Source organism: Hyperolius riggenbachi, chromosome 11 (genome assembly GCF_040937935.1).
Source record: "Hyperolius riggenbachi isolate aHypRig1 chromosome 11, aHypRig1.pri, whole genome shotgun sequence".
Classification (NCBI taxonomy): domain Eukaryota; kingdom Metazoa; phylum Chordata; class Amphibia; order Anura; family Hyperoliidae; genus Hyperolius; species Hyperolius riggenbachi.
Genome location: NC_090656.1, coordinates 134,700,378 through 134,713,055, shown reverse-complemented (window position 1 = coordinate 134,713,055; position 12,678 = coordinate 134,700,378). Strand labels below are relative to the sequence as shown.

The window sequence follows — 12,678 nt, the reverse complement described above, 5'->3', positions numbered from 1 at the left end:
ACAACAGCAATTCTCGCCCACTCCAGCAACTTACAAGATCCAGATTAGCAGTTAGCGTGTCACAGTTGTGTTGCTCATGGGCCTGATGCTATTGCTAGAGGTACTGTCCTCGACGCCTGCTCTCCCGGCTCCCCAGGTCCTTTCGCATTCCACCGCTTTCCACTCACGTCACTTAAGTCAGTAAGTACGACCATAACACAGAAGACCAGACGTCGTCTTCTTTTTCCAGATGAGCAAATGTGTGAGGCAAAAAGACTGGCACTAGATGTGTGGAACAGACTGCTGGGACTCACCGGATTATGTACCCCATACTCCAGCGTGCAACTCAGAGACAAGTAGTGCAATATTCCAAACAAAGAGAAGCAGAGGCACTGCTGTTGCAAAGTGGGTACCTTTAATCCACGGTGTAGCGACACATGGGGGTATACAGTGGGGGTGAGGCCGTCCCTCACCCTCACTGTATACCCCCATGTGTCGCTACACCGTGGATTAAAGGTACCCACTTTGCAACAGCAGTGCCTCTGCTTCTCTATGTTTGGAATTTTCCAGATGAGCATTTGCAAAGGCCAAGCGAGCTTTTGTGTGCCTTAGCTGGAGAAGTGTCATTCTCCTTGGTCTGCATCCATAGAATTCAGCAGTGTCTGTTGGATTGTCTGCCTTGAGACATTGGTGGTGAGCCTTGAATTCTTTTTCACCTCTCTTACTATCCTCCTGGCCAGCACAGGTGTCACTTTTGCCTTTCGGCCACGTCCTCTGAGATTTTCCACAGTGTGGAACATATTGAATTTTTTAATAATACTTTGCACTATAGCCACTGGAACTTGAAAACATTAAGGGCCTTCTAGTCCTTTCCTGACTTGTGAGCAGCCACAATACGCAGCCGCAGGTCCTCACAGAGTGATTAAGAGTGATGTGAAGGCACTCTGCAGGAGAATGAGGAGATTCTTCCTCTATTACACATTCTTCATGTACAATCTGAACCAGGTTTATGGGTGATAGACAACACCTCTGTGTTCAATGTGCACAACATTCTCAGTGGATTCCCTGCAGCTCTGTGGGGAGTTCATATGTGGAATATAGTACTACTGTGTAACAAAGTAAACCTGAGACAGATGAAAGTTTTATACATACCTGGGGCTTTCTCCAGCCCCCTTCAGGTTAATCAGTCCCTCACTGTCCTCTTCCGCCACCTGGATCTTCTGCTATGGGTCCAGGCACTTGAGCCAGTCGGGCGCAGTGCGCATGTACACACTCCGCCGCCGGAAAGGTACTACACCTGCGCAGCACTATTGCGCAGATGTAGAACGCTCCTGGCTGTGGAAGCAGAGAGAGGCAGAGCAGCTCACACGGGACCTGCAGGAAGCAAACACTTCAACGCAGAAGTGACATAATTGATCACTTCCGCATATGAAGTGTATGGGTCCGGGTGGGTAGCGTGCGCGCTGCTCTGCCTCTCTCCGCCACTCTGGTCGCCCTGATTGGAGGTCTGAGTAGCGCTGGCAGCCACCAGCAAAGCCCCCCTCTCAACCCTTGCAAAGCACCCCCAGCCTAAAAAGGCACCCAGCAAAGCCCACCACCAGCCATGCAAAGCCGCCCCCCCACCCACCATGCAAAGCACCCAGCAAAGACCCCCCAGCCATGCAAAGCCGCCCCCTCACCATGCAAATCACCCAGCAAAGACCCCCCAGCCATGCAAAGCTGCCCCCCCCACACCATGCAAAGTGCACAGCAAAGCACCCAAGAAAAGCCCCCCCGACCATGCAAAGTGCACAGCAAAGCACCCCCAGCCATGCAAAGCACCCTGCAAAGACCCCACCCCCCGCCAGCCATGCAAAGCCACCCCCACCATGCGAAGTGCACAGCAAAGCACCCAGCAAAGCCCCCCCCCCCCCCCCAGACCATGCAAAGTGCACACCAAAGCACCCCCAGCCATGCAAAGCACCTAGCAAAGACCCCCCCACCATGCAAAGCGCCCAGCAAAGCACCCCCACCATGCAAAGCGCCCAGCAAAGCACCCCCAGCAATGCAAAGCCCCCCCAGGCATGCATCTCCCCTCATCTGTGACTAATCACCGCTGTAATTTGATCTCTCCCTGTGACATCTGACTGGCACAGCAGAGCAGCTAATTTAAAAGCACAGGATGTTAACAATATGTCTGTCCCCAAGAAAGCAGGATGTAGACACACTGCAGATTTACTGCATGATTTGTATCAGCTGTAATTAAGAAATGCTTTTCTTTAAAAAGATTATTATGTCGTTGTGTATATTTCAGAGCAGAGAGGAAGTTCTCAGTGCCATTCATGGTGCTGGACAGGACCCAGGATGTTCTGGGATTTGTGCGTATTGGACTTTGGCCGTTTCTAGAACTGGCCGGCCAATGTCAGAAATTTCCAGCATTTTGGACTTTGGCCGACGTCAAATCGGCCAATTCTAGAATTGGCCGATTTCTGGTTTTGGCCGTAACATATATGAGATTCTTGTGTATATATATATATATATATATATATATATATATATATATATATATATTTAGTCACAATCAGATATGTATATCTGACTTTAAAAATACGGGGACTGCTTTATTGAAGCAGCACAAGTAACTATTTTTTTGACTGCTCTATTTCATTTTTGTGGACTAAGCAGATCTATTACACTATATATATAAAATATATATATATATATATATATATATATATATATATATATATATATATAATTTATGATGACTATTATCTGAGAAATCGAACATTTTATCATGTATTCTATTTTAATTACAGTTTAAAGTCATTAGGAGTCGTAGTCGGTGCATTTTTTTCCCTACTCCGACTCCAGGTACCCAAAAATTGCTGCAACTCTGACTCCCCGACTCCACAGCCCTGTTACAATGACCGCAGGCATCTCATTTACACCAGCACTTAGATCGGTGAATCGCGGCAGCGAGAATGTGTGTGGGAGTGAGTGAACAGGTGCGCGGTGGCCATTCGTGGCAATACACGAATATCTAGAACTAAAGTCCTGTGGGGCAATTATATACTACCCCAAATGGCATAACTGGTTAATCAAACGTGGAGGATTATAAAGGTGTGCTAATTTAGAACTAGCCTTCTCAAACTCTTCAAATTGCCAATGGATTTCCTTAACCTCCTTGCCAGTAACCCCTGAGTTAGGCTCAGGGTGGAAAAAAAAACAGGAGCTGTATTCCCGAGCCTGACTCGGCGTAGCTGCCAGGGGGTATGCAGAGACAGTACAGCGTTGCAGCATTTCAACTCACCTCCCTCAGGATCCAGATGCTGGCAGCCATTCTTCTTCCGGTCCTTGGAGGCTCTGGTTCCCTCGGTGATATCACCGTTTGTTGTCATGATGACAGATGGCAATCTCACTATGAGGGTACACCGCCACATAGAGAACAGAGGGAGAGTTGCAGCCCAGAGAGGTTAGTCTGTGCAGGGGCTGCCGCAGATCTCACGGTGGTATGATTTTTTTCCTGCTTTTAGGGTCTAAAAGCAAGAGACTATTAAAATGGCAGCAGAGCATTTTGCAGCTCTGTCCAATAAGTTGAGGCAATATCATTTAGGCATGTGGAATGTGGCAGAAAAAGTTTGGATTTTGGACCAGGGAGATGATCACAGCACAGCTTTCTCTCTCAACAATTAACAATCTTATGCCATAGTCCAGTGGTAACTGTCACAATTTATTCAATCTCTAAAATTAAAAAAATAGAACACATAACCCTAGATTAAGCCAATGACCCAAAAAAATGAATCAAGCTTTAACTATCTTTTTTTTTATTAACAAAAAAAAGTAGGCAACTCACACTGTACAGAACATATTTTTTTTGTTTAAAAGAAACATATGAAGAGATAACTGCAAAACATTTGTAGAGGTGGGAAATAAAACAAGAATAAGTTTTTTATGTTAATGAAAACATGAATTTGACTTCTAGGGCACTTCTTTAGTCTTAAGGTGCGTACACACGTCCAACTTTACACCTGATTGTCGTTTGAACGACTTGAAGTGCAAACAAGTCGTTCAGACGTCCCGTACACTGACCAACAAAGCAGCTGACATTCTAATTCACATGCCATTTAACCAACTTGATAATGGACAATGGACTGGATAGAACAATGGACTAGATTAAATGACTGAGTGTACGACTGTATGTTTGAACGTCTATTAGTTGGACAAACGACTAGAAGTCATTTGTACACATGTACGGACCTGAAAGTCGTTTGAACAACAGTTGGTCCAACTGATTCGCCAAGCGGATCGGGCAAACCGGCTGTTATCAGTCGCTTGGCTGCATGTATACACATCCAACTTGTCGTTCAAAGTCGGATGACAAGTTGGGTGGCAAATCAGGACGTGTGTACTCACCTTTAAACATAGCTGAAAACAAAAGCAAGTTACACCATAAATCGTATTCAGTTGTCCTTTAAGTATAGTGGTTTATATTCCCCACTGTACCGACCATTAGCTGGTGGCTCCTATTTGGTATGAGTTTAGTACGATGCAGAATCAGTTTGGATTGAAAAATCTGTTCCACGACTGACCAAAGTTCTAGAAAAAGGAAAGAAGTATTTACATATTTAGCCAACACAAAAGTAAATGGAAATAAGGCAGTAAAAGGTTTCTTATCTTACCTGAAACCACGCTCCATAGCCAAATTGGTTGGGTATTGTGAAATCCATTGTGGGAGGAGGCCCTCGAAAAAGATTTGCATGAAAGTCTTGGTGCATGGTGGGTATTGGTGGTGGCATGGGTGGGGGCATTGGTGGCCTTGGTGCATTATAGTGACCGACAAATGGCATTGGTACATTGGCTGGTGGGACATATGGTCTTGGAGGAGGGACATATGGTCTTGGAGGAGGCAGATAGGGTCTCTGCGCTGATAATAAAGGGCCTGTTGTGCGCTGTATTGGTGTAAATAGACGTAGCGAAGGTCTTATCCCTGTATTACTTGGGCTTGGTTTTGATACAGGTGATGCATGTGTACTGGATGATGAGTAAGAAACTGTTGTAGATGTAGCGCTGGAGTTTACAGAAGAATTTGCCGTTGAGATGCTGCATGTTGGCACCGAAACACTTGCAGTCGACGTGCTGTCGGCAGAGGTCTTTGTCTTAGGTGCACTTTTTGAAGACTGTGATACTGTTGTTTTGAATAAACATAGAGGTGGTGATGAAGCTCCTGGGGGAAGGCAGTCTTCAGAGACAGATTCTATTTTGAATCTCTTTTTGTTGCCTTTATTCTTATTTCTGCATCAAAAGCAAGACAGATCCATTAATTACAGAATGGTTTAGATTTAGGTGTACATCAAATCAGATTTTGTTCTTCCCACCCCCACTGCATAGCCCTCATCGTAAGGTACAGGTTGCGCTTGAGACTTACTTTACCAATTACATCTATTTTGTTCAGGAGCCTTCAATATTGTTCCTGCAAATGCCAAAACCTCTGGTCCATGGCAGTTGTCAATGACTCCTCAGAACACATAATGACTCTCAGGTTTAGGGACTGGCTGCAGTGTTAGTCCTGTGCATACAGATGGGCACCTCCCCCTTGTCCATCACCACCACCCACCATAGAACAAAGCAGGCTTCTTGGCAGATCAGCAAATCTGTATCTGTACATTGAGTGTACCTAAATAGCCACAATCAGTGAGGTGATATTTGTTTTCCGTCTTGCATGCAAATTTAATGCAGCTTGGAATCAAGCAAGTCCAATTCCGCAAGAAATGATTTAACTGGCCCTATTCCTAAACTATCAACCAATCACCATCATTTAGGTAACAATCATCCTAGGTGTGTACATAGCTTTATGGTGGCCATACATCTGACAAGTTTGCTGCCAAATGAAATTGGTGCCGTAACAAAGAACTTTGTCCATTCGGACCTGACCTATAATGTACTATAGCGATCTGTGAAATCACTTATGCCACTCTGATCTGTATGGGTGAATAGGACCAGTGTGGGTATATGGTAAAAAATATATCATGCGAGTATAGTGTGAACCCCACACATCTGTGCATTTTGTGGTTTGCTTTTGGGGAGGATTAGCAAAGACCTCTGACCGCTAGGGTGTATTTTATCAGATTTATTTTTTATCCCATTTGTATATACTATTTATCTGAACCAGTGAAATGTAGCATTGGACTCAGATGTGTGGGGTTCACACTAAACTTGCATGATGTATTTTTACCATATGCCCACCCTGGTCCTATTCACCCATACAGATCAGAGTGGCGTAAATGATTTCCCAGATCACTATAGTACATTATAGGTCAGGTCCGAATGGACAAAGTGTGATATTTTTACCTGTACATTTTTCGGTTTGTTTGCACATCCGTAACAAAGCACGCCAGATCGACAATTTGACTAATTTTGGGCTGAAATTGGTTGATTCTATTGATCAAACATGATGGGAAATCTTGGGCCAATGTGGTCAGTCTGATGCACGGCAGCAATGGCTTGCAATATTGAGACCAACAACGAACCCCCCGGGCGCTGTTCCCTTAAATGTTATATGTGCCCCACCCCGTGCATTAAAATACTTTGCATGTCAGCTGCTGCCGAGTGTCTCCTGTACTTCTGCCTTCGCGTTTCACATGACTACTGGCATATAGCACTTGGGGTGCATGTGACGCCAAACACGCGTGCCCATGTGACGCCAGCAGCCACGTGGAAGTACAGCAAACATTCAGCGGCAGTGGACAGGTGAAGTATTGTAATGCACTGGAGGGGGGGGGGGGGGGGGGGAGCATGGGCACATATAACATTTGGGGGTGACAGCGCCTGGGGGTGGCATCACAAGGCCGATTCCTAAAATATTTAATGCTGAAATCCATTGGGAATCAGCCTGCAGAGTATGGGCAGCCAACAGATCCCCTCTGATCAGATGTGGTCAAAGAGAGATTTGTCTCTTGGTCAATCTGCCCATACATCGCTAGAAATAAAAAATTCCTTCAAGTGTGATCCTTCAATGTTCATTGCCAGGTGATCCTGCCCTCCAATGTCTGCAGCAACTGCTTGTGTGCATAGCACACAAGCCACACTGATATGCAGACATCCTCTAACAGAGACACAGCAGTAACTACATATGTAATGGCTCAGGTATGCTCATGGTCACGTTTTTATGCATACAGATTTTTTTCACCAGCACAGTGGATAGCTGCCCATCATGGCTATAATAAATAAGGCCATTTGAGCCTCTGACCCAGTCCCGCCTCCCCTAGCTGAATGCTTCCTTCTATTCCACATAGCTAATCAGCCTAGGTTGTAACATCCCTGGGAGGGCAAGAAAGAGTTTCTGATTCTGAAGCCAGGAAAGTTACTGTAAAAGTAGGTATCCTGAGTAATTGACTGCATTCTGCTATATGTCATGTGTATACAGTGCCTCTTTACAAATCCCATTGTAATTAGACTTATTAGTAATACAAGATACATCATACTATAAGGCTGGTTAAATCTAGGTCACCACGTCTCCCTGATGGTCAGGCTTCCAACCTATAGATCTATTGTATGTTCAGTTTATAGTTAACCTCCTTAGTGGTAATCCCGAGTCAGGTTTGGGATGGAAATCCACAGCTCAGAGCGGTAAGCCCTTGCCTGAGTGAGTTATATGCAGGAGCTGCTGCAGATCTCTCTGTGGTATGTTTTTTTTTCTATTGTTTTTAAGGTCTAATGCTGGGAATACACAGCTCGATTTTAAGCCATTTAGATGGCTCGATTTGAAGCCATTTAGATGGCTCAATTGATAATTTCCGACATGTCCGATCTCTTGCCCGATGGATTCCGCGCTCGATTTTGCATAGGGAACAATAGTAAAAGATAAGAAAAATGAATGGAAGATAAGAAAATCGCCTGCATAATTGAGCGCGAAAAACGATTGGGCACGAAATCGAGCGCGAAAAATGAGCCGTGTATTCCCAGCATAAAAGCTTGTAAAAAAATTGCATGGCTTTTAAACCCTAAATCTGGAAATAATCATAACGCAAGGGAGGTTAAAATGCACAAGACCCAAGAGGAAATAACTTCTTATACGTGCCTAATAATTTTCCTCTTCGACTCCTCCCCCTGTATCATCATCATTCTAAGACACAATGCTGATGTAATGTCACTCTCTGCTGCCCTACCTAATAGAGCAGCATCAATGTAAAATTGGCCTCCGTAATTAGTATGCACGGCTTCTTCTTGTTCCTTTGCGCTGCCTTTTTGGTGTGTTTTAATAAGTCCAACTACCAGAATCACGACTAGAAATGGCGCAGAATGATGTTTAGCAGGTCCGTTGTAATATGGCTACATGGTCCGTTGGAATACAGCGGATTAAAAAGCAGTAAAGGCAGAGATAGAGGCTATAAGGGTGGGGGTAGGCATTCCAATTAGTGTAGGCAGAACTGCGCATGTGCACCTGAAAAATGTAATGACACGGAAGGAAAATGTGATGGGCAGCAGTGAGTGACATTACACAGATGAGATGAGGTTCTGTGGTGGCCCCACCCTCTTGTCCATACAACTGTGCACCTGCCTGCCTCACTTTACTCGCCTGAAATTGCTCCTCTTTCTCCCATTCATGCACAGACTATGGGCAGAGGTATTCACAGACTACCTGCTGTGTGATGTCACCAGATCCATGCGCATACACACAGGGATGCACTGGGAGCAGTGGGGAAGTCCTGGAGGACTACTAAAGGAATTAAGCAGTAGGGGAGTGGCAAGAACATTAACTATACTGTGAAACCAAAAAATTGTGAATCTTACACAGATGACATTACAAAGGCAGGTGTGGGGTTGCTTTACCCTGGATTGTCAGCATGCCCTTAGTGTAATGGCATAGCCATCACACGTCATCAAGTTAATGTAACGCAACAGAACACTGAGTCCCCGAATGCGCAGTTGCCCCATAATATTAAACTGTTCTGGCCAGAAGCTCCAAAAAGGACTGCACCATTCTCCGAACAGACTGCATGCACAGATAAAAACAATGGTCTCAATGGGAACGGACTGTACCACAACTTTAGTACTGCAGCAAGCAATTACCGAGAGACAGGGGGAGGAGGTAGGACATCACTTGGCAGTTGCTTGCCACAGTACTAAAGTAATGGTGCTGTCCATTTCCATGGTGACCAATATTGTTATCTGTGCGTGTACTCCGTACAGAGAATGGTGCAGTCCTTTTTGGAGCTTCTGGCCAGGGCAGTGCAATATTATAGGGCAACTACGCATGTCTCTGAAACCAGCTGTTCGCCAGCTGTTTCAGAGACTCAACATTCTATTGCGCATGCGCATAACTAACGCAACTCTAACATGATGACTTGTGATCGTTATGTCATTACGTTAAGGGCACACTGACCATCTAGGGTAGATACTACACCGGCAGCACCAGATAACACAAGAGAGCTGCTCTACCAGGCTCCTTTCTGAGGTATATACGCATCCAATCAAGTACGTAGATCCAGGGATGTCTGACCCAATGAAAGAAAAGGAAAAACGATCCACGCAGCATATGCGCCTAATTGCATGTCAAGGTTGGTTTTTAGAATTCATTCTTAACTACTAGCTGACCGCGTCACACCGACGGGCGTGGCCGCGGCAGCAGCCTCAGGACCGCCCAACGCTGAACAGCGTAAAGTCCTGGGGATCCGTTTTGCAGGATCTCGCGCGCAGCATCCCCTGCTTGTAGGCGGAGCCTTCAGTCTCCGAGCGGGACTGTTAGACAGCGAAACCGCTGTCTAATTACCGGAACAGCCGTGTGACACGGCTGTCCCTTCCTGAGGCACAGAGGTGATCGGCTGTCATAGGCTGAAGCCTTTGACAGCTGATCACGGGGATTGGCTGGCTGGGGGAGGGGGGTTTACAATAGCACAAAAAAAACCACTTTTTTTGATAAAAAACAAACAAACATCTGGGGGGCACTCAGACCCCACCAACAGAGAGCTCTGTTCGTGGGGAGAAAAGGGGGGATCACTTGTGTGCTGTGTCGTGTGACCCTGCAGCTTGGCCTTAAAGCTGCAGTGGCCAATTTAATGAAAAATGGTCTGGTCTTTAGGGGGGTTTAACACTGCGGTCCTCAAGTGGTTAAAGTAAACCTAAACCCAATAAAAAAAATGAATTTCACTTACTTGGGGCTTTTACCAGCCCCCTGCAGCCATTCTGTGCCCTCGAGGTCACTCCCTAGTTTCGTTTTTGCCGACATGGAGTTGGCGGGCTGCCACATGTATCATTGCACGCATTACCGCAGTTACATGATTCTATAACGGGTGCCAACGTGTACAAAGATACGTGTTGACACCCGCTATAGTGTCCTGTAACCGCAGTAGCGCGTGCAATATTACACGTGGTGGCCCACCGACTCAGAGTTGGTAAAAATTAACCTAGTTGGCGGCGGGGGACCAGAGGACCGGAAGTGAGGTCGAGGGCACGGGATGGCTGCAGGGGACTGGTAAAAGCCCCAGGTAAGTGAAACACTTTTTTTTATTGGTTTTAGGTTCACTTTAAAATGCAAAACTTAAAGAGAACTCGAGGCGGGTATTTTGAATCTTAAGAAAGCACAGAGGCATGTCAGGTGCATAATCACATGCCTCTGTGTCTCAATATTGCTACCTCTAGTCCCCCCGTGGTCTGCTGTGCCCCTCCTGTAAAAAGCACCAGGCTAGCAACAATCTCCTCGTCGCTAGCCTTGTATTTATCTGCAGCCTGTCAATTAGTCAGCGCTCCCCCGCCTCTGTCCCCACCGCTGCCCGCCTCCATGAGCTTCCTTTAAAGGGAAGGTTCAGGGAAACGTTTTAAAAAAATAAAAATCCATATACACTTACCTGGGGCTTCCTCCAGCCCGTGGCAGGCAGGAGGTGCCCTCGCCGCCGCTCCAGAGGCTTCCGGTCATCTTCAGTGGCCGACCCGACCTGGCCAGGCCGGCTGCCAGGTCGGGCTCTTCTGCGCTCCAAGGACGGGCTCTTCTGCGTCCCACGCGGGCGCGCTGACGTCATCAGACGTCCTCCGGGCTGTACTGCGCAGGCGCAGTAGTTCTGCGCCTGCGCAGTAAAGCCCGGAGGACGTCCGATGACATCAGCGCGCCCGCGTGGGCCGCAGAAGAGCCCGTCCTTGGAGCGCAGAAGAGCCCGACCTGGCAGCCGGCCTGGCCAGGTCGGGTCGGCCACCGAAGACGACCGGAAGCCTCTGGAGCGGCGGCGAGGGCACCTCCTGCCTGCCACGGGCTGGAGGAAGCCCCAGGTAAGTGGATATGGATTTTTATTTTTTTAAACGTTTCCCTGAACCTTCCCTTTAATTGGAAGCTAAGCCGTGACCTCGGAGGTACTTCCTGGGTATCGCGGCTTAGCTTCCGATTGGAGGAAGCTCACAGAGACGGGCAGTGGCGGGGACTAGAGGCGGCAATAGTGAGACACAGAGGCATGTGATTATGCACAGGACATGCCTCTGTGTTCTCTTAAGATTCAAAATACCCGCCTCAGGTTCTCTTTAAACTGAAAATAAAAATATGAGACTCCATTTTATGTGCAATTTAACTTTAGCAAAACATATACAGTGAATTATCTTGCAAGTATTTTTTGCCTTAAGCTCTGCACTGTAACTTTACAAAGACTTAGCAACTCCGAGCTGAATGCTAAATTATAGTCATCTATTTTTGGGAGAATAAAAAACAAAGACAAAAAAAACAACAACAACTTACCCTTCAGCCTCTCTCTTCAATAGGGCATCATGTTCAGCATATGCATGCTTCCAACTACAGTATTAAAAGAAAATAACAGGAGTTTAGTTTATCAGAAAAAAGGGCAGCAGAAAGTTCAGAGGTAGGTGTAGTATGAAACACTCAGTGGTGGTCTCTAATAAAGGGTTAGTTCACACAATGTCAACCTGTGTAATCGGAATGTGAACCCACTGCCCATACAAATGTATGTATTGTATATTCATATTGTTATTTGTTATGCCGTAAAATGCGAGTATTTCACAAGGTACATAGGGGCCATATGCAGTTCACTTTTTCTCCTAAGTTTTCCCCTAGGTGATATTTTCACACCTTATCAATAAAATGTCTTTTAAGCCACCAACAAGCAAGAAAATTCTAATAGTTACATAGTAATTTAGGAAAAGAAGGAAAAAAGATTTCTCCGGTATCAGTGAGGAGAGCAGCGTAACGCAGCGTTGCCTAGCGACAAGGCACGCTAAGGGTGGACCTTGAATACAAACAAATAAGGTTAAAAACATAAGAAGAGACGCAAATAACAGTGATAGTTTAATGGGATTAAGATTAACAATTGCAACTATGAGACTATGCAGTTTAAAAATACGAAGCATCCAGGGAGGTAAACTGAACAGGATTATGCGATCGTATAGAAGCAAACAATCAGACCCCTAAGAGTTACGCCAGTATGCTAGAAAGAAGAGCACAAGGAAGGGGTACAGCCATGACCTGGGCAGTAAATGACATAATATACAAGATAAACCAGAGATGCATCCTCTCTTAAAGCTGGTTTGTATAAAAGAGGGGTTTGTATAAAAGAAGGATTCGAGGGTGGATAGATGTAATGATCCTCCCAATACGCCAAGAACAAATCCTTATCGCCACGCCATTGTGTCCTGGCATCGCTACGTGGACGATGTGCTCCTTGTGTGGGATGGCAGTGAGTCCCTTTTTAGTGAGTTCGTTGATTGGTTGGGGTTGAATGGCCT

General features: G+C 45.9%; 1 protein-coding gene across 1 annotated transcript in view; it reads right to left on the bottom strand.

The window, feature by feature from the left end:
- Positions 1 to 3,762: 3,762 nt before the first annotated feature.
- LOC137539190 (pre-mRNA-processing factor 39-like) overlaps positions 3,763 to 12,678 on the bottom strand; it is a 114,746-nt gene continuing 105,830 nt past the window's right edge. The window contains exons 12-14 of the mRNA XM_068261707.1: positions 11,678 to 11,731; positions 4,641 to 5,253; positions 3,763 to 4,557 (exon numbers count right to left, since the gene is read on the bottom strand). Of these exons, the coding sequence (XP_068117808.1) occupies positions 4,516 to 4,557; positions 4,641 to 5,253; positions 11,678 to 11,731 (709 nt within the window). The 3' untranslated portion in view covers positions 3,763 to 4,515. The remainder of the gene's footprint in view (positions 4,558 to 4,640; positions 5,254 to 11,677; positions 11,732 to 12,678) is intronic.